This window comes from Poecilia reticulata, linkage group LG3 (genome assembly GCF_000633615.1).
Source record: "Poecilia reticulata strain Guanapo linkage group LG3, Guppy_female_1.0+MT, whole genome shotgun sequence".
Classification (NCBI taxonomy): Eukaryota; Metazoa; Chordata; class Actinopteri; order Cyprinodontiformes; family Poeciliidae; genus Poecilia; species Poecilia reticulata.
This window is the reverse complement of record NC_024333.1, coordinates 2,763,351-2,783,902: the sequence shown is the minus strand read 5'-3', so window position 1 is coordinate 2,783,902 and position 20,552 is coordinate 2,763,351. Positions and strand designations below refer to the sequence as shown.

At 40.6% G+C, this 20,552-nt stretch overlaps 2 protein-coding genes across 9 annotated transcripts in view; one reads left to right on the top strand and one right to left on the bottom strand.

The window, feature by feature from the left end:
• Positions 1-1,062: 1,062 nt before the first annotated feature.
• Positions 1,063-17,624, bottom strand: dhcr7 (7-dehydrocholesterol reductase). Of its 3 annotated transcripts, none has more exons than XM_017303812.1 (8): positions 17,606-17,624; positions 7,309-7,420; positions 6,453-6,675; positions 6,279-6,369; positions 5,980-6,193; positions 5,687-5,891; positions 3,936-4,067; positions 1,063-3,047 (listed from the first exon to the last, which is right to left on the bottom strand). In XM_017303812.1, the coding sequence occupies exons 2-8, from the start codon at positions 7,395-7,397 to the stop codon at positions 2,583-2,585; spliced, it is 1,419 nt and encodes a 472-aa protein (XP_017159301.1). In that variant the 5' UTR covers positions 7,398-7,420; positions 17,606-17,624; the 3' UTR covers positions 1,063-2,582. The 3 variants fall into 3 exon arrangements, with proteins under 3 accessions (XP_017159301.1, XP_008403119.1, XP_008403118.1); XM_008404897.2 differs by lacking the exon at positions 17,606-17,624 and adding an exon at positions 8,523-8,628; XM_008404896.2 differs by lacking the exon at positions 17,606-17,624 and adding an exon at positions 8,523-8,628 and having other exon boundaries at positions 7,309-7,417.
• Positions 17,625-19,662: 2,038 nt separating this feature from the next.
• Positions 19,663-20,552, top strand: part of mtss1lb (MTSS I-BAR domain containing 2b) — a 70,815-nt gene continuing 69,925 nt past the window's right edge. For 4 of the 6 annotated variants that reach the window (XR_001776461.1, XM_017303983.1, XM_017303984.1 and 1 more), the window contains exon 1: positions 19,663-20,296. Coding sequence is in view for 5 of the 6 variants with exons in the window: in XM_017303983.1 (XP_017159472.1) it covers positions 20,210-20,296 (87 nt within the window). In the remaining variant the exon portion in view is untranslated. The remainder of the gene's footprint in view (positions 20,297-20,552) is intronic. The other 2 variants (XM_017303986.1, XM_017303985.1) reach the window with 2 other exon arrangements.

The following is a 20,552-nucleotide window of genomic DNA, read 5'->3' as shown; positions in this document are numbered from 1 at the left end:
TATGGGATTGCGGACTGACAACCATGCCTTCCCCATGGTGAGCTCTGCTCATGGCATTAGTGCGTGTCATCTTACTCACCCTGGTATCGTTATTTCCAAACTCTGTGACATTATCTTCTCCGTGAGTAAAACAATCCCTGGAAAAAGGACACTTTCTACTCCTTCAATGTTACATCACAGAGGATTCATGTCCGTCATGGTCCTAATCTCCAAAGAGATGGTGGAAACCACTTCTGTCGGGTAACTATTCATTTGCTGATTGCACAGTACTTCCTGTTTATGTTGCCCGTCACTCATCACTCATCATAACTTGACACTCATTTAATTTATCTTTGGGATCGATGAAGTATTTTTGAATTTGAACCAACCTATGCCCTTCACATAGTCTGTCCAGAAAGCCGTGCCGATGATGCAGTTGCTGTCCATAAAACTCATTCAACCGTACCTGGGTTGTGGTTCTCATTCTGGGTCAAAACTGTACTATTTCAATTACATTGTCTCTGGTTACCTTTAGTCTCTGCTTTGACCTATTGTCATGCACTTCAGCTTGTATTTGTAAAACATAATTTCACTCAATATCAGTGCTTACAAGATGGCCACCAGAGGGGGACGATCTAAACTCTTAAGATCCTTGCAAGCAAAACTATTTACATAACTATAACTGGCTTTGATTTTAATGAACTAACAAAAAACATATATTTTAAATAGTGTATATCAGAAACATTTTTTTCAAGCTGCAATCTAAGAGTGCAGCTTTTTGTTGGTCCTTCACTCATTTTATGGTACAACAGTGTAATAATTGTAGGATGAGTCGATTAAAGAGCAGCATCAGCAAGCTCCAAATTATTTTATGCATTTATAACTGTTGAACATTTATGAAAAAAGGCTATTCCGTTTTGAAGAAAAGCTATCTGCTGCCCTCTAGTGCCAACACTAAAAATGGCAAAGAATGACTTGGTGCCATAATGATGTCAGTGTCTGACAAAAAAACAAAAGCCTGAACATGTTTATTAGATTTTCTTAATGATAGTGTGTCAAAACAAAGGACAATTATCACTGAACTTAAAAGTTCTGTTTTTAGTTTATTGCTGGATGGTTGCAATGTCAGTTTGATAAATTGTAAAATACAGGAAACATACTTTTTTTTGAAAGAAAAACATTTCCTTGGCGCTGGAATGTGAATGAATGTTGATTGAGTTATCATGAACTCAGTAATTGTTATGACTTACAAAATGTGGAGGATTCTCATCAATGAGACTCAACAATTAAGTTAGATCTAACAGTGGCATTGAGTACAGTAAAGGTAGAAGATATTTGGTTGAGAAAACTGTTACCCTCAAAACTTTGATGTTATCCAATTGGACCATTAGATAACCTGTAAATCCTCTTGTCCTCAGGACATTTAAGGGGTTTTAAGCAGTAAGAGCCCACTACAGCTGGAGTCCATTATAATTATTACAAACAAGCATCCATATATTTTTGATAAAGTGAAAAAAAAGATCAGCATTACACAAATTTGAATCTGGTATGTTTGAAAAAAAATGGCTGATAAATTGAGATGCATCCTTTCAGCTCAGATATCCTATAGCTCAGTGGTTCTCACTTCTTTTCTGCTGGCTCCCCCTTTAATTGTAAGAACATTTTACACCCCCACCTTGTCAAACACCCATCCACTGTCAGGGTTTCCCCCAGAAAACTTGCTAAGCCTGGTGGTCGTGGCTCTGAGGAGGTCCACCTCCTGTGTTTTTGAATTAAAACATGTTAAGTAGACAGGAAATGTAAAAATATTACTAGGTCATTATATGTTACGGGAAAACATCGCCCGTTAAAAGCTATTCACAACTAGTCTTAAAAACAAAACAAAAAATACAATTAAAATGAATATCAATAATTCACACTTCGGTTTAATCCAAATTAAGTCGGTGGCTCCATAGGGCCCTCCGCGAATTCAGGGCCCCATAAATGCTAATATTTTAACACAGACCACAGATATATAACTAACTTTTGATACTGAGAATATCAATGTTGTTAAATTTGGTTTAATGGTTTCAGTATAGATAAATGAAAAGATTTTAAACATTTAAATGGAAGATTTTAAGGAGCTGGCAAGTTTACTTTGTAAAAATTCAAAGAACAATCTTCATAGTTAGATTACTTTGTTACCATAGCTACAATCTGATGCTCTGAGTTTAGTCTTTGAGACTGAGCTCTGTTTGTTCACAAATACAAATGAGTAAACTGCAATTATATTGGCCCCTTTCCTTCCCAGGGGCCGTCCCCCTCACTTTGAAGCACATGGTGTTCAGTGTTTTACACGAGCAACTTTGTTTCTGATGATTGCTGAGGCTGTTTTTTAAAAAAATACATCTTTTTATCAAATGTCCTGCATGATGGCACACTGTTGCTTCATGGAAACCAAAAACTATCAAACCGTCTTCATTTGGCAGACGGTTATAGGGATGAGTTTGCAGTGCAGAGTCTGAAGTTCGGGGGAGAATGTTCAGTGGGAGGAGAAAAGCTTATCTTGTTTAAGCAAGCATTCATCATTTCAGCAGCTTTTCCAACTCTTCCTCTGCATCTCTTTAAAACAGTCCAGGAATCAGCCTGTAAGGTACTGTGTCGGTGTAGCGTCTCCAGTCTTTCCCGTACTTGCTGCTGCAGCGGTGTTCGTCTCGCACACAGCGGTGGACCAGCAGGATGGTCATGTAAACAATGTAGAAGTATGGGAGAATGTGGACAAAGCCACAGGCGGCACAGTAAGCCAAGGAGCCCATCAGGTCACCAGTGTAATTGAAGTGGCGCGCCACTCCCCAGAACCCCGAGGTCAGAAGCTTGCTGCGGTGGCTGCGGCCGTCGGCGGACAGGTACGAGCACTCGATGTAGGTGGGCTTACGCCTCCAGATGGAGCAGGCGCCCCCCGTGCGGCGGAACAGATCTTTCTGATGGTTGGTGGAGCGGAAAATGTAATACCCAACAAGCCCGAGCAACAGTACGGCGAGGGCGTGAGCATCTGATAGCTGGACTGGATGGTACACCAGGTACAGGCCCTAAGAGCCAGAAACACATCAACAACACATCAACTGTCTAAGGCTTTCAGCCACAAGTAAGATCAGTCAGTGCAAGTCAACTTTCCTGTACAGCGCATTTTAAACTATTGGTAAGCTATGAATATTTTCACATTATGTCATAGCTCAGACTTCAGTGCAGTCATTTACCATTACAGTATTACATGGTAGTTCTGTCCAGAAGCCCAATCAGGTTTCCTTGCAGGACTGCTCTGTATTTTTCTATAACCCCCCTCCCACCAAGTATCTTATGGGGTTCCTTTGTTATAATCTGCTCTATTAACAGGGAAAGTTGAAACAATTAGAGGAAAGATGGGGGGGAAAAAAGAGACCACTCAATGGGATTTTACCAATGAGTGGTACTACTAACCTTTAAAAAACTGGACCTCCTTATTCTGATTATAGCCATTACCGTTTCAGTTGTCTGAAAAGTCCCTAAATATTACAGATGCACCAATCCAATATTAATATCTGTATCTGTCCTGGAACTGAAAAAAATCCTAGATTGGGTAAAATGCAAACATACTAAAGGACAGTGCAAAATATAGTAAACTAAGAGTTTTCTTAAAAGGATAGTTTTCTCAAAAGATAATTGCTCTTTTATCTAATTGTCATTGCCTAATATGTCATTTTTATACTATTAGCAATGGTCTTATAACAATAATAATGTATCACAATAATTTCAGGGACAATTAATCACCCAGGTAATTGTGTCATTGTGACAGGCCTACTGTTGCAACTCTCCCCATGTTGATTATCAGATGCTTTCTGACACTTTTCTAGTTGACTTATTGCAGAAAAACCTTTTCACAACATATTAACCATTTAGTGTGACATGGAGACTTTGTGGTGTGTGTGTGTGTGTGTTACCTGCAGTGTGTAGAGGTACGGCAGCCACACACAGTCCCCCCAGCCTAGATACCATCCAAAGTGGTCATGGCAGATATCAATGGTCTTCAGGTACCACGCCTCATTCCAGAAGAAATCCAGCACATAAATCCCCTACGAGGCAACAAACAGATTTTGCCACTGACATTATTAATATGATATTCACTTCTTATTTTAGTTTAGTGCTGAATGAATTATACTGGAAAGGATAAAAAACCTATGTAGCTATAACTATGAAGGTTATGTTATATAGAAAAATCTGAAAAATGCAACAAGCTGAAAGCGAATTTAATCCTGGGTCTTGTTCTATAATGATTGTAAATGATCAAATAAATGAAAACTATTCTACATTGTTCATGTGACATGATTAGGGAGGCTCTGATCAGGTGTTTTGCTGCCGATTCCGATCACCCATGAGGCCTGATCACTGATCATTGCCGATAATCTGGATTGGCTGCTAATTTTTTGCTTTAGGTATAAATGATACTATGTGATCTGGGAATAAATTCACCTATTTTAGGCATAAAACATGCTAAATTTTTGCAGGCAAAATACAGCCGCTATTCAGTCAAAGGTAGACATAGGACAACTGGAAAACCTGCAATCAGTAAAATAATATTTAACAGTAATTTTCTCAACAGCCTAAATTATACAAGTCAAATCAATCTCATAACATTGCCTATATCAAATAATGTCAAGTAAAAAAGCAAACATTCATTTAAAGTCAAATTCAGATTTGATCAAAATAGACAATGCAGAGTTACTGAATCAAAACTTCCTGATAGCATGGCCAGCTGATTAATGCTGGTTCTGACTGGCTGTTTCTGACTGAGCGGAGTAATTCTGCAGAACACAGAGAGGAGGCAGAGGAGATTGATCGATCGGCACACCTCTACATTTGATGTATCATTTTAGAATTAGTTCGGATTCAGGAGTCAGTGAATCAGGCAGAGAAGTAAAGGAGAAGAGATTAAGATGATCCAAAGCAACCATCAGAGCTTCCCAATAGGAAGCTTTGATCAGTGAGAGAACAGCAGCTTTGTCACAGCTCATGTAAAGGTTGGTTTTAATCAACCTGACTCAGGCAGCAGCTTTATGCTGGTGGCAGACTAAATGCTCTCACATTGCACTTCAAAGTTCAGGTCTTACAGATATTACCTACAATTTCTAGTGCTTCTAGAAACACTTTCACACTGGTCAATGGGTGAATGAAGACTCCAGACTCTTTATGAGAGTTAAGGTGTTAAAGCTGCAGTACGTCACTTTTATAAATATGAGGTTTTTGACATATCACCAAGCTGTCACCATGTTGTGACAATTTAATATGAGACAGATAATCTGTCAAAATTTCAATCTCTTCCACCTCCTTCTTGAGCTACTACCGCTTCTGAACAAAAACAACCAGTCAAGGCAAAGAGGAGGGCCTTAATGCTGTCAATCACCTCATGTACGCACTGCTCAATGTGCTAATGACGGAGAAACAACTTACTGTCACGGAAAAACTGTTTAGCTGCTGTCATTGGTGGCTATGCTAACTAGCCTGAGGATCCACAACACGATCTGCTACCAGTAGCATAGAAGAGAGGAAAAGAGGGAGGGATGAGTAGCTCCACACTGAAGGTGACTGACAGCACCAAGGCCCACCTCCTGGCTATGACTGGTTTCTAGTTAGAACAGATAAGTTTGATTTTCTTATATACTGCAGCTTTAAGGAGCTGATCTTTCTATCTTACCTGCAGCACGTTGACCAGAATCATGGAGTTGGTGACATGACCGTACAGCTCTTGCTGCTTGGCCATGTAAGACAGATTAATCAGGGTCCAGGCGACGATGCCAGGTCTGCCATTGAAGAACAGCTTGAAGTCAAACCACTTGCCGATGCGAGGGTTGAACTCTATCCCCATCATGTAGTTATAAAATATGTTCCCTGTAAACTTACTGTGAAGGGACAAAGGAAGCAAGTGAGTAAATGTTGTGTTATCTTTATAATACCTGAGATAATGTGGAGTTCAGCAGCTGATCTCACCAGTCCTCAGCATTGGTGGGGAACAGGTAGGCCTTTACAAAGGCAAAGATAGACACAGCATAGCCCAGGATATTGGTACACCACAACAAGGGGATCCAGTTGTCAAATATAATGGTAGGAGAAAACCAGTGGAAATAATTGGCATTTGCAAACCACAGAGCATGAGTGATGATCCAACACTGCAGCCCGTTGATCTCATATTTGTTAATAAAACCTTGGGAGAAGAAGGAAACAAATATACGTTAAGAAGAAGAAGACATTTCTTTCACAACTGTTTCATGGAAGGAGGAAGCATATACCAGCAGGGGTACGAGCTCCATCCTGCACTCCACCCACGTAGCCCGGAATAAACTTATGGGTGACATCAGGAATACACATGTAGAGGAACATCTGAAGAACAAGACGCTTTATTTCAGTTTGAAGAAAATGCAAAGCTCCTGTGTGACGCAGCGCCTGATCCCTCTTCTACTAACCTGAAAGCTAACCCAGATGGCGTATATCTTAGCAGCAGTCCATGTGAAGGAGGGGGCCCGGGCCCAGATGGACAGCAAGGTTGCCTTTCCTTGGCACAGCTCTAACAGAGGCTGGCTGATGGAGCACTCGTACTGATCACAGGCCATCACAAAGTAAAAGACGATGAAGGGAGCGAAGCAAAGGAGGCTGACGACACCGATCAGGGAAAACCAGTCCACCTCCCTGGGAACGGATCAGAAACACAGGAGGTGGGTCAGAAGATTTTCTACATGTAGTTTCAACTAACTACTGTAAAAAAAAAACTAATCATAAAAACTAGCAATACATGATAGCTTCAAATCAAATGAGGTGGATTAGCAGTGCTTGTCATGACAGCCCTGTGTGTTTTCACCGCATGCGAACGCAGCTGAATCAGCACATGTGAGCATCAATGACAGAGTAGAAGTGCGTCTTTTCGACCTGCTTTTGTTAACTTTGGCGATTTCGAAAGGTTGTGATAAGCGCAAGAGGTGTGGCTCAAATGCTGTGATCTTCTTGGGGGGCGGGGTTAATGGTAGGATAACGCTGATATATGCATAGGTTACTTTCTTTCCATTAAAGCCCTATTTTGTTTTTATTTATCATATAAAATCTAATTAAGTTTGTCTTTATAACATGACATAAAGTGCAACAAGCTCAGGATTAATTTGTACTTTTGCACAACACTGGTCCTTATCACATAAATGGATTTTATCGGGTGTTTCTGTTGTGAAACTATTTCACAAGGTAAAACCTTCTTGAATCACAAAATAGGACAAGTCAATGGATTTTTTCCTCTTTTTGATCAAATAAGCCTGTGCAGCTTCAGTTACTCACCATGCTCTTCCCCACTGTGCTGACCTCTCCACAGCTTCAGACCCCTTTCCATTGGCATGGTGCTGAGGGCGCCTCCTTTTGGACTCCATGGTCTCTGCAGCCTTCACCTCTGCTGAGAGAATCACATTATCAGGTTTAGGATCCATCTTGCAGCAGCGTCCTGTACTTTGTACACAATCAGTGACAACCAGGTGTCCAAGCAACAAATGTCAGCAAAGTATAACACACTTCCAAAACATAGGCCTCATTTAGAGCAGTTCCCCTGTGTTCTCATTATACCCATTACTGAAAGTACTTTATATGTTATTAACTACTTTTTAAATTTATTGAATCATGAGGTTTAATGTTGCACTCTTGTTATATTAACCAGGGCCTGCAGATGGAAATTACCATCATATGGCAAAATCTGAATTCATATGGATTGTCCCTTTTAAATAAACAAAGTAACAAACGAAAAGAAAAATAACTGCTTTTCAACTTCATTTTTCATTGCATTACCTTTAAGAATACCCACAGTACACGTTAAGTGAGTTTTAAGGTCATTTTGATAAGGTAAACATCTCTGTTCACATAATAAGGGTCATAAAGTGGAACTAAAGTGCATTTCTTCACAGATAATTTAATTCACATCAACACGTATAGACAACCACAGCAGTACTACGACTAAACTACTGAACAAAGCATTTTAACTGAATATCACAAACTCAATTACGATTTACTACAACAGCAGGCGGAGCCCTAATGTGTCCTTCTGAGTTAATACATTATGAAACAGTCGAGCAACGTGTACATTGAAAGCAGTGAATATATAGATCAAACTAAAGACGAAGCGCAACAAACTAATAAATTGTTTTGCTGTAATTAAATCTGTGTAATAAAATAATAAATAGAAGGGGGAAATGGCTCGTCCTTGTAGCTTCTTGTTTTTGCACTGAGAGCGAGGGAGGGGAGACAGGTTTCGTAATGCTCAACAAACACCATTTATGTTATACGCGTGAGGCAGGAATACGCTGTCAGGTTTATGGGCCATTCTTTATTTGCCTGTGCACGCGCATTTATTATCTTTTTTTTTTTACTAAAGTCGAATTTAAGACAGCTGACCGTCACCAGCACGTCATAGCTCTAGACATTGTCATTATTATAAATGCATACTGGTGTATAATACAGTGGAAAACTTGTTCTACATATGCTGTATTGTGCGGTTGCTCACTCACCTCTGTGCTGTAAGTTTGGATATAAAAGGCAGCCAAGCTGTTTTCCTCCTTCCTACAGAGGCAAACTGGACCTCAACCTACCTGCTAACCGCTAGACGGAACTCGACGTAGCGCCACAGGCTCCGCCCATAAGGCCACTACGTTTGCATAATAAACCAATGAGATTGTGTCAGACTCATAACTGGGTTGGATTCTTGTCTTCTGATTGGGTAAGAGCTACTGGAGCCATGAGCGCCCGAGAACTTTAGAATTATTTCAACATGGTCAGCGTCAGAGTATGAAAGAAAAGTAGAATGTGGGAGGGATGCATTGTTGTGATAGGTAATTAGGGTATTAAGCTAGTGAGGGATTGGCTGGATACAGTAGGGCTTGGTACAAGTCAGTCTCGTGTCAGCTTGTTGACATACTAAATATTATAAAGAATAATCTTTTCTATATAACCAGCAAAAAACAGCCCATACTAGTGCTGAAATGTTTGCTGAAAGAATGGCATTATATAAGTAAAAAAAAAAAAAATATATATATATATAGTCTATTTGTGCATAAGTACATGGAACAAACTGTACAACTGCACTTTATGCAACTAATTCTAGTATAAATGTTACAGATTTTCCAGAACCTAACTGTTTTATTTCTATTTTTATCAAAAATGTTTATCATTTTAAATTATTATTGCTTTTAGTATGCGTATCTGTATGTTTTTTTTTTGTTTGTTTTTGTTTTGTTTTTTAATCTTATCATCACTTACTGTTAATTCATTAGAATTTCTTCCACACAAGACATGCTCACATGGAAACCACAAAACATTGGTACTGTGGACAGAATAGAAACACCAGCGGATTAGACTGAAACATTATTTCTCAACAAACAGGAAATTCTTGTACTTTCTCGTAAAGTGTCAATATGTCGTGGTTGAGCCTCTAAAGCTTGCCAGTACAGTTTATTGAAAGTCCTGAAGTAGATGTAAGAAATCACCTTCTAAAGCAAACATCTAAGAGTCAGGTGGCCAGAAGAGCAAAGTTATTCTAAAATGTTCCTTTATCTTAATCATGTGACGCTATAAAATGCAATAGAGCAGTAAAATGAAAACCCAATCAAACTTCAGCAGATTGTTTTTGCATAACCTGACCACAAGAGGGCAGAGCTAAACTATCAAAAACCTTTTCAGTAACCGAGGTCTCAGCGTTGGGAGGCTTAAAGTTCACAACGCACATGGTGCATGGACTTCATGCATGGCGACAACGACCCACAAGTCATTAAATGTTAGTCTTTCCAGCTAAAACATTCTTTGTTACAGCTTAATTATTTGAGAGTCTTTCTCATATGTTTTATTTAGCCACTGCAAAATCATATCCTTGTTTTGACACCATGGGATAAGAATGGGAACATTTGGAGACAGGAGAGGATCCTGATGATCTTTATATTGCTTACATTTTTGAATATAAACAGTTTAATAGGCATATTTTTGTGGCACAGTTGTAAAACTGGCAAATTCCTGTCTTATTGCTTGTGGCTTTCATGAGTAGGGTCTGACATTCCCTGGCTCCATGAACATGTAATCAACACCAAACTCAGAACTTCTGAAAGCGATTAAGACCCCGTCTCTTCGGACATAGCTGTTGTGAGCTCTCTTTGTAGCCGCAAAGCGTGAACTCAGACTACAGTGCATTTAAAAATGAAAGCGCTTAGTCCCAATCCAGTTCTGCCACAGATCATCAGGCTCCCAGCGGTGCTTTCACCATCCTCCCATAGCCTCTTCCTCTGACATCCATCTCTATCCTTGTCACTCTTTTCTTCAACTTTCAAATGTTCTTCTATACGACAAATATGTTTTCCCCCAAACTTCCCCTTGTGACTCTGTGTTTAGTTTTATTTTCTACCCTTTCTCTCTCTCTCTCTAGTCTTGGCACAGTTTCTGTGTTTCCTCTCTGCTCTTTGATCAGATGCTGTGCCGATGTGCTGCACCCAGACGGTGTGATGTATCTGGGCCACTCAGCAGGCAACGTGTCTGAATGAAGGAAGACATTCTGTGCAGTCACTACCTTTTGTTACCTTTGACGAACTGAATGTAAATTGGCTGAGTCTGCTCTCTGGGAGTTCATCTATCGAACGCTTCCAGTTGTCTTTTGACAGCATGGGATTGTGTAGGAGTATTAAATTACCATTGCTTTGCCAGTACTCTATACTGTATATCTGAGAGTGATGAGACACACAGTGAAGGGATGGGACTATTAACAGTTGAGGTGCAGTGCCTGTTATTGATCCAGTTTAGGTTACGTTGTTGCTGGCATGGACAGGGGAAATGCCAGATGCTCCACAGGCTGTTTTGGAATCATTGTTCCAAGTTGTACCAAGTTTCTATCTTCTCACCCAATCTGTCAGCTTTAAATGAAATAAAATAGGTTACAATCATCAGGAGCCATCCAGAAACCAGGAAGTCTCATCTTAGTAATCAATTGGAAGATAGTGGAATACTAGTATCACTGTCTATGGTCAGGTTTAACATCAATATGGACTTTAAAAGGTGCCGACTCAGGAAAAAAATGGTAAAATGCGTTTGGAGGTGTCAAGGTGAGGCTTTCAAACATCAAAATACTGTGCTAACTTTGTAGCATAGTGGTGGGTTTGATTTTATCAGGGTGAGATTATCTGTCACTGCACTAATACTGGTGTTCTCCAGAAAACACTGTTCTCAAGAAAACGGATGGAACAACGTCCTTCTTTTTGGACTTCCAGTAAAATGAACAGCAAGATGGCCAAAAACATATTGGATGTTTAAAACACTGACAGCGAAACACTTACAGCGAACTTGTGAAAAAATGAGCTGGACAAAGCAGACTATGGCAAATGTTGCACATTTAAATGTCAACCACCTTTTACACCACAGAACTGGCAACATTTTGCAGAACACACAACCCTATACTGGATTAACTGATATAATGAGAAGTGACCCTTAGAAAGGGTTCCAGGTATTGTGTGTTCTTCTTCAAGCTTTATCTAAACAAGATAACATTCCTTGAGATCAAAGATTTCTTTTACCACAGTGTCCTGACAATCACACAGTTGTGATTGTTCTCCCAAAAAACAATTTGGGGGAACTTTGATCTGAAGGGGCTTAAAAGACCCTTGATCATCCATGGATCTGTCACAAACAAGTTGTTATGAGGTACAGTGTGAGATGGAGGAGGTTGGGTATTGAAATAATAATAGTCCTGCTTGATCTTCTATGCTGAGTCTTAATGCTTGGTACTGATGATAAGATTGGTGACCTGGCATCAGCCTTATCTGACAACCAGTCAGACGACCTGGCAGTTAACATACCACTAATTAGAACAATTATTCCCTTGGGTTTTTTTTCTCATTTGGGGTAGAACACCTTAGTACTATTATGACTTTCTTCCCCATGCCTTCTTATGTTTTACTTAAAAGTTGGGATATAGAAAATTAGCCCTGTGAAACTGGCTGCACCTCACCTCTCACCATTTTAAACCCTTTTTAAATTATTTTATGTTCTACTTTTGGCTCTATTTATTTTTTGTTGTTGTTGATACTTGAGTGAATTTTATGATGTTTTGATTGTTTTTACCGTTATTATTTTTGCACACTGTACTCCGGTGTACCTCTTGGTTATGTCTGCCTCGAAAATTCTCAAGGGACACCCTGGTAAAATAATGGTTAAAATGGATGGGTGGCTGGATTTATTAAGTTACATTTGACTCTCTAATTTGAATACTGTGTAGACAGAAAACCAGCTAAAGACTGCATGATAAGTGTGTGGATATATGCATTTTCCCCCTATGTACTGGATTCCAAAATGTAAAGATTGAAGTGCTGCACCAGATCCAGTTCATGGATTATTCATCAAACTGAATAAGGGAATGGTAACACCATAACCAAGTGCATGGAGGAAATGTCTTTGCTTCACATGTGAGCAGAGAGTCTGATCTATAGTCAGAGAAGCGTCGATGTTGGCATGACACATGGTGAGGAACTGAGGGGAGTGTCTGACATGTCGTACCCTAATCAGCTCCCCTGGGATGCAACGCGTCTGCCTTTCTGCATAGCAGCCTCTGTGTCTGCCATGATTTTGAATGAATCAGTTCACATTTGCTGCTGGATTGCATTTACTAGGTGGTGTGGCTTTTTTTTTTATTTGTTATTTTTGTTAAACACGAGGGCTCATGGTGTGACGCTGTAATCCTCGTCACTGTCCTTCTGTCATATTGTGTCCAAGACAACAACCCAAAATGATCAATTAGGATTAAAAAAAAGGAACTTGTCTTTTTTCTCCTCTACTTTCCTCAAATATGAATACGATGAGTCTCTTCACTATGGTTTATTCAGAGGAACGTCACCCCAACATGGATGACAGTTGTGATTAAAGTGACTCACATAAGAACATGTTGTCAGCTTTCATTATAGTGGCCAACTAGTTATTTTCCTTGACTGATGGGAGAAAATATGAAATGGAAATAATACAATGGTTATTTGTGGAATTTGTAGTAATTCACAGAATTTCTTTTATAATTAGCCTTTTCAAAATGTATTTTTTTAAATTGTCTTTCCAAGGGGTCAGTCATCCTGACCTTTAGCTTTTAAAACAAACCCTCCTCTCTCAATGCGCTGAAGGGGAGATGGAAACCCTTTGGCCAAATATGTTCTGACACAGCGAACGTTTACCTCACATGGCTGATCTGAGATGTTTTGTTTGGATGCAACCAGCAGCTGACCTGGAAGCGGTGCTGACTGTAATCAGCCAGTAGAAGACGCTTTGGGCCATCCATATTGCTCATGGAATACATTTTGATAAATTTATGCTTGCTTTGCCCTGATGTGTTGACGGGTTTCTCTTGAGGAAAGTCTGACTAACACAGTAACTGTCCTATTTTTTGGAGCAACAGCAGAAAACACTGACAATAAGGAAAAAAAGGACACATCAAATTCAACTAGACGGTGACGTGAGGCTGTCTGGTTGTAACAGCTTTAAATCGTCACTGTAAACCTGAGTGAAGCTAACTGAGGTTAGCCTCGTCCTTATTGGGTTAAAACTGTGAAAACATGATCATGTTCAAATGTTTACATACGTTTGTGCGGGTGTGTTGTGGGCGTGTCATGTGGGCGTGTATATCAGTGAGTGTGTGTGTCTGGAAGCATATTGAGAACGTGTCGCAGTGCATCTGCTTGTGTGTATTTCTCCGTGTCGTGTTGTATGCATGTTTAGACGGTGAGACGCTTCAGTAACTGGGGCAGAACTGATTGTTGTTGATGGCTGTAGGCTAGCACAGACCTACATTCTGCTGCCACGCAGGGGAGGAGGGGAACACCAGGAAGAAAATTTGGGGTTTCTGCTGAACCCCCTTTTATCTCCTCTTATGACAGCCTCCCGCTGTGCCTCACTTCAGCTCCGCGTGTTTCTGCTTCGTACTCATCTCCACTCCTCCCACGTCCCTCTCTTTTGTCTGGTGAGACGGTTATAGGATTTTAGGGTCTTACTCAGCACAGAGAGAAGAACTACTCATTCTGGAAGTGACAGGGACAGAAGACAGAAGGAGAGAGTCGAAAAATTTGATCGAGTTTGACCAAGACAGAAGATTAGCAATTAGCTCGTCACTCAAGCAGAGCTCCATCAAAGTTATGACATCCGGGGTTAGGGGAGAACTAAAGTTTTGTTAACATTCGTGTTCAAGACTGTTGCTAAGGAAGCAACAAATCACAGACTTAATATTGACATATGGAGTCTTGTAAGGGGCTGTCTGTCCATAGGTTACTTAGTGGCCTATATAAACTACAGTTGAGTCCCGTCTAACAGCAGATCTGTGTGTGGAAAGTGACGGCAAATTATTTGAGGAAAACTCACCACTCCACCAAGTATTTCTTTGAGGATATCTCAGTCTTCGACGTGGCCGTCCCAGGTTCAATTCCAGCCTGATGAACTTTGCTGCATGTCTTCCCTCTCTGTTATTACCCAGTTTCCTGTCCAACTACTCTCAAATTAAAGGCTGCTTGAGCCAAAAAAGATCCTTTATTAGTTTACTTCCATATTTGAAGTAAACTAAATGGTTTGAGTAAGACTGACTTAAATTTGTCAAGTTAAACTGATACTGCGACAGACTGGCGACCGGTCCAGGGTGACCCCGCCTCTCACCCGGAATGTTAGCAGGAGATAGGTACCAGAACCCCTCCCGACCCACTAAGGGACAAGGGTGTAAGAAAATGGATGGATGGATGAAAGTTAAACTGATAAACTTAATTGAATTACTTGTTACTAATTGAAGCAGTTCAATTAAGTTGGTTCAACTCTTTTCTTTTTCAGTGAATAGCCAGAAGCCACAGACCTCCAAATTTCATTTGGCCTTTTCAATAGCTCAAGAGCAAGACTTCTGACCTCAACCTGACACAACTAACACCTCCAGGAGGGATAAGAGCGGAGACTGTGAGCCACGCCTTCCCATCCAAGATCAGTGTCTGACTTCACAAATATTCTTCTAATCATAAGCATTCCCATAATCACTTTCTGAAACCTTGTGGAAAACGCTCACAGAAGGACTGAACCTGTTTCAGCTGCAAAGGATGGGCCGACATCATGTTAGACTTCATGGAATAAAAATGAGAAGTCGATCAAGTTCAAAAGCGTGTGAAATACCTTTGGCAGCAAAGTGCAGGTTTAATGCAGGACAATGTTGTGTAAACCTATGTTGCCTATGTGTTGCTCTATTTGAACTGAGTTTCTTAATGCCTACTACAGACTTAGCAAAGACATTCATATAGAATCAAATTTGTTTTTGCCATTCATAGTTCTCTTCAAGTGTTCGCACATATGGGTCCCAAATACACACGTTGGCTAAGCAGTGACAAAAGAATGTTCAGTTGATGGAAGGCTGATGTGACTGTGTGTGGACAGGATGGGATGGAGATGGATGTTCGGCTGCTCTGACCTCAAAATGGAGTAGACCATGAAACACTGCCAGATGGAAAAAAAACAGTGTCAAAATTATAGGGCGCACTAGAAACTCAATAAATTGTTCAGCTTATTCAAAAAGTCATGTTACGAAACATCTTATTTATTTCCAAGATAGGCACAAGAGACAGTCCTCCTTCCTAAACCGAGCCTATTGTTTGTGCCAGCCTAACCTATAATTATCAAAAATAATGTAACCTCAAGAGTTTGTGACAGCAGCGGTAAGAATGGAAACCTAAGAGTTAAGACTTTACAATGTAGCTTTGCTCTTTCTCTTTATTCTCTATGCTCTGGTTAAGTATCCTTAACCAGTAAGTGGATCATTTTGACAAATTCCATAAGAAAATGGTCAGTTTAAAGAATACTGCTGAATTTCAGTCAGAACAAGATTAAAACACACAAAACACATGGATGTGTTTGTTTCTACCAATAAGGAAGTGGCACACCTCCTTTATGTTTTTCTAGAAAATAAAGAAGCAATCATTCCTGTTGCAATAGGAATTGATATTGATAAAAAAGACACACATTCTACCAGCCACTTTATTAAGCACACCTGTTCAATTGCCTATCAACATAACCAGCCAGTGGGTCAGTCATTTGAAGCCTTTAGGCTACAGGTGGTGAAAACAGTGTGTTGACCTTCAAACTGGGCATCAATACAGAGAAGAAAATTGATTTCAGTAACTTTGAAAGTGATATGCAAAACTTCATAAAAAGGGATAAGTTTTCCAATTATGGAGTTTTCATGTTCTCTCAGTGCACAGGTTTTCTTCAGGTACTCAGCCCAAAATCATGACTGCTAGGTTTAAATGGTTATTCTAAATTGCTCTTAGAGTTTCCGTGTGCATGGCTTTGTCCTGTGACAGACTGACGATCTGTCCAGGTTTTACTCCCTTAAGCCTGTCAGATCTATGAAGCCAGCGGCTTATTCTGCCTGTAACGCCAAAATGTTTTCAGTCTTGTTTTACAAAATTATGTTTACATCACTGAGGGTTTCATGGTTTTCTTTAAACCAGCCTCTTGCTAATGAAAATCAGTTTCCCTAAAACGATGAGCAGCTGGGGAGAGCATGTAAACCTGTAGACTGCTGTGTTAAGAGTCCGTATCTCATTTCTGCTTTTAGTACTCTGTGTCAGTTTTACACAAGTTCTGCTGCCTCCTCTCAAAGAGGACTGCTGAGTCGTCTGCTTTCAAGCACAACCGACCTCTGACCTCACCCAGGGAACCACCAGTATGGTGGTGGATCCAACTTTGCATGCTTGTGAATACCATTCTGCGCTGAAACATTCAATTCCAGTTCAAGGACTTATTGCTTGACAGCTCTGAAAATCTACTTCTGTTATGTTTTGTGGTACAAGAAAACACAAAGTAAGATAGAAAGTTGAGATAATTTGCAGAGAAAAGGATAAAGACGACAAACCTTCAGGTCCAGTGAATTTAAGCAGCTAAATATCTCAGAAAGAAGATTGGTTGGTCCTGTTGGGTGGGTTTAGGCTGTTATAAGTATTTGTTGATGCAGACAAGTTGGCTTTTCAACCCAGAGTGCCTGAGTGAGAGTTTTTATGGTGCTCTTGAGATATAACACACTGCAAAAACACAAATATTTTTTATCTATATTCTAGTGCATCTTTAGTCACTTGAAATGAGACAAAACCAACTTAAAAGTGACGTTTCACTAAGAAACAGGAGCTTTTTTAAATCAATAATTCCCTAATATTGATGAAAATGCATTAGTTCCACAGGCAGATTATTTCACTTTGAACTAGCACTTTTTCATCACTATTAAGGAAATGTTTATTTAAAACAAGCTTCTTTTCTTGTTGAAAAATTTGTGTTGGTTTATTTCAAGCATACAGGAAGTAAAAATGAACTAGAAAAAGGTTTTTGGTGTGTGTGAGTGCAAACAGAGTGCTATGTGAGACTGTTCTCCAGATCAAAATCAGCTCCACCGTTAGGAACGCAGAAAAAAACTCTGATCAGATTGATTTGAACCTGTCTGGAATCAGTCACCTCACTGTACACAGCTGTTAATACACACCCACACACATACACACACCGTTCTCAGGACTCTTTGAAGTGTGTTTACTTTCCATAGTGTTACGAGTAATTTCACAGAAGTACTCACAGGAGATGAAGGGAACCAAGGAGCTTCAGCTTGATTCCTTGAGTTCCTGCAAAGTCCAAGTAAGACGGGTCTGTTCTGCAGCACAAACAAATGCATGCAGGCTTTTAGGAGACTGATGATGGAACAGTTAGAAAAAAAAGTTAAGGAAATACTTTATCAGACCATGCACGCACAGATGTAGATATGTCCTAACCTTTTATTTATCTCACAGGATGGAGAACATGTAGCATTAGCTTAAAGTGTAGAACGTGTATCATTCCAGGAATAACTTAGTTTGCCATGGTGATACCAAAACAAGGACGCTTGACATTTTTATTAATTCTGGACAAGCCGACTGAAGCCTGAGTCTTCCAAGACAAATATCAGAGATCTGCTGTTCCAGTTGAACTCACAAGGCTGGAATTTCTTTGCAGAAAAGTTCATGGTTTCAGTGATTTCTTTTTTTCTATTTTAAGGAACTGAAACCGTTTTCAGAAAAAGGTTACGTCCAGACGCCGCATTCTGAAATTATCATGAGCTTATCATGTGACGACAAAATCTCTTTTCCTGAAGCCAAACTAGGAAGCAAGAAAATTCCATCCAACGCTCACTGCCTCTGATCCAAACCTCTGAGGGACAGCCGGAACCGTTCATGCGGTTCAGGCTTCATATCACCGCAGTGTGACCAAAGTTCCAGAAACTTTACACAGGACCCAGTACGTAATTCCAGGTTTACTGCAGTTTATGTTAGGAAAAATAAAAATCCAAACTGTAGTTCCTAAAGCTTTTCTATGGTTTGGTTTCTAAAAGACATCCTCAACAAAATGATTTAATACAGCTCTGGAAAAAATGAAGAGACCACCTAATATTATCAGTTTCTCCGATTTGACTTTTTACAGTATGTTTGAGTAAAATGAACATTGTTCTTTTGTTCTATGAACTACTGACAACATGTCTACAAAATTCCAAGCAAAACATGTATGTATTTGCATAAATAAAAGTTTAGGCAGACTTTGCAGAACATGAGAAATGGTCAACATAACAAAAAAGATGCAGTGCTTTCAGACCTCAAATAATGCAAAGAAAACAAATTCATTTAGAAACAACAATACTAATGTTTTAACTCAAGAAGAGTTCAGAAATCAATATTTGGTGGAATAACCAGACGGCTTTCAATGGGGTTCAGTGCAGTGGGTTCTCCATTTGTTTTCCAAACCTGTATTTTGCTGTCATTTTCACTACACCTGCTACAAGGTTAAAACTTCAAAAGTTAACGTATTATATATTTGGAATGTTTTTTTTTAAGTAACAAAACATTTTTTAAACTAAGAGGCAAAGTGAGTTTAAATTTATGCAGCGAAAGAGGAAAAAAAAGTGTGTGTGTTAATATTGATCGATAATTGTATTGTTTTCTATGATCGTGTCCTCCTCAGTGACATCATCATTGTGGGACTATTGAAGATGTGACACATGAGCACTTCCGTGATTGATCTATTAATTGATTGATCGATTAGAATAATGTAAGAGGTGACTTTCCTGCTGGTTCAAATGCCCTGAAGACGTCGAAGCCATCATAAGTTTTAAGTTTAAAAATGTCTGAATCAGAAGCAGAACGAAGATCCAGGGGATCTGCTGCCACAGCACAGAAGAGACCCCAATGTTTTCACCTTGACCTTGGAATGTCTAACCTCACTGATCTCCCAGAAACAAAAGCATTTAAATGATCTGATAAACAATTTTGTGTGATGGTTTATGAATTCAAATGTGAGTGAAACATTTGCTCTCTGCCTACACCCCCACAGGCTTTTCTTCTGGAGATCAGGTGTAAGTGTGTGTATGTGTGTGTGAGCTGGCCACAATCATGTGACAAGCCATCCAGGATTGTCCAGCCTCGCCCCCTCCACCTCCACTCCCCCCATTCCTGTTTTTTTTTTTTTTTTTTTTTTTTGAACTCTCTTGCAGTTTCATGGATCGTATTACTGGCTGCTCTCCCCGCTCCGCTGAGCCCACCGCCTCTGCACCAATCACAACCCGCCGTTACATGCGAGCACACACACACATTCTCAAATACATAACCACGAACACACACGCGCTCGCGCACACACGCACGCACGCGCACGCTCTGTGACACATCCCTCCAGTTCCCAACTGCGCTGCCTTCACATGCGTCCCCGCCGACTCTCTGCGTAGCGCCGGCTGCGCCAAGATGAGCGTGGTCTCCTCGGTACCATCCGAACGGTACCAACCCGCCGCCTGACCGAGCCGGAGCCACACCGAGGCGCAGAGGGAGAGGGAGGAACACTATCTCTCCAGAAAAAAAAAAAGGAGAAAGCCTAAAGGACACCGCGAGGCGCGACGCGTTTGTTGTTTCGGCATCCTTCCTCACCCCCTCCTCTTCCTGCGCTCCTCTCCTCCCCGCAGCCTCCGTTGTTACCGGTCAGTCCGTGTGAAGGTGAAGGAGAAACCCGGGGATCCCGGCCCCGCGTTTTGGTGGAATAACATTTTTTTTTTTTTTTTAAAGGGGGGGAGAGAAGGATATATTTGTCCCCCCCCCCCTTTTTCTTTTCCTCCCGCTGGGTGTTGGGAGCGCGCAGCTGCTGTGCGCCCGTTCAGATTCCCCCCCGAATGGTGGATTTGGCAAACATGGAGACAGTGGAGAAGGAATGCGGGGCCCTCGGGGGTCTATTCCAGGCGATAGTGAACGACATGAAGGTAAATATGTACGCCGCTTTTATTTTAGACCTCTGTCACCGGATCTGCGCTCCGGATGATGCGCCTGGTGGAATCTACATCCCCATCTGAATGCAGCCGACGTTTCACACTGTCACACGCATGCACCCCCCTACACACACACATGCACACACACACACACACACATATACACACACATATATACACGCTGTTTGACATCATGACGGATTGGTTTTAAAAAGTGATGCGATGCTGCTGCTGGTGGTGTAATCCCGCA

Bases quoted from the DNA above. Each gene is read 5' to 3' on its own strand.
- dhcr7 (XM_017303812.1), bottom strand. From the start codon at position 7,397: ATGGAGTCCAAAAGGAGGCGCCCTCAGCACCATGCCAATGGAAAGGGG. The intron at 6,676-7,308 runs GTGAGTAACTGA...ATCCGTTCCCAG, and splicing joins GCACAGTGGGGAAGAGCATG to GGAGGTGGACTGGTTTTCCC. The intron at 6,370-6,452 runs GTTAGTAGAAGA...CTTGTTCTTCAG, and splicing joins CCATCTGGGTTAGCTTTCAG to ATGTTCCTCTACATGTGTAT.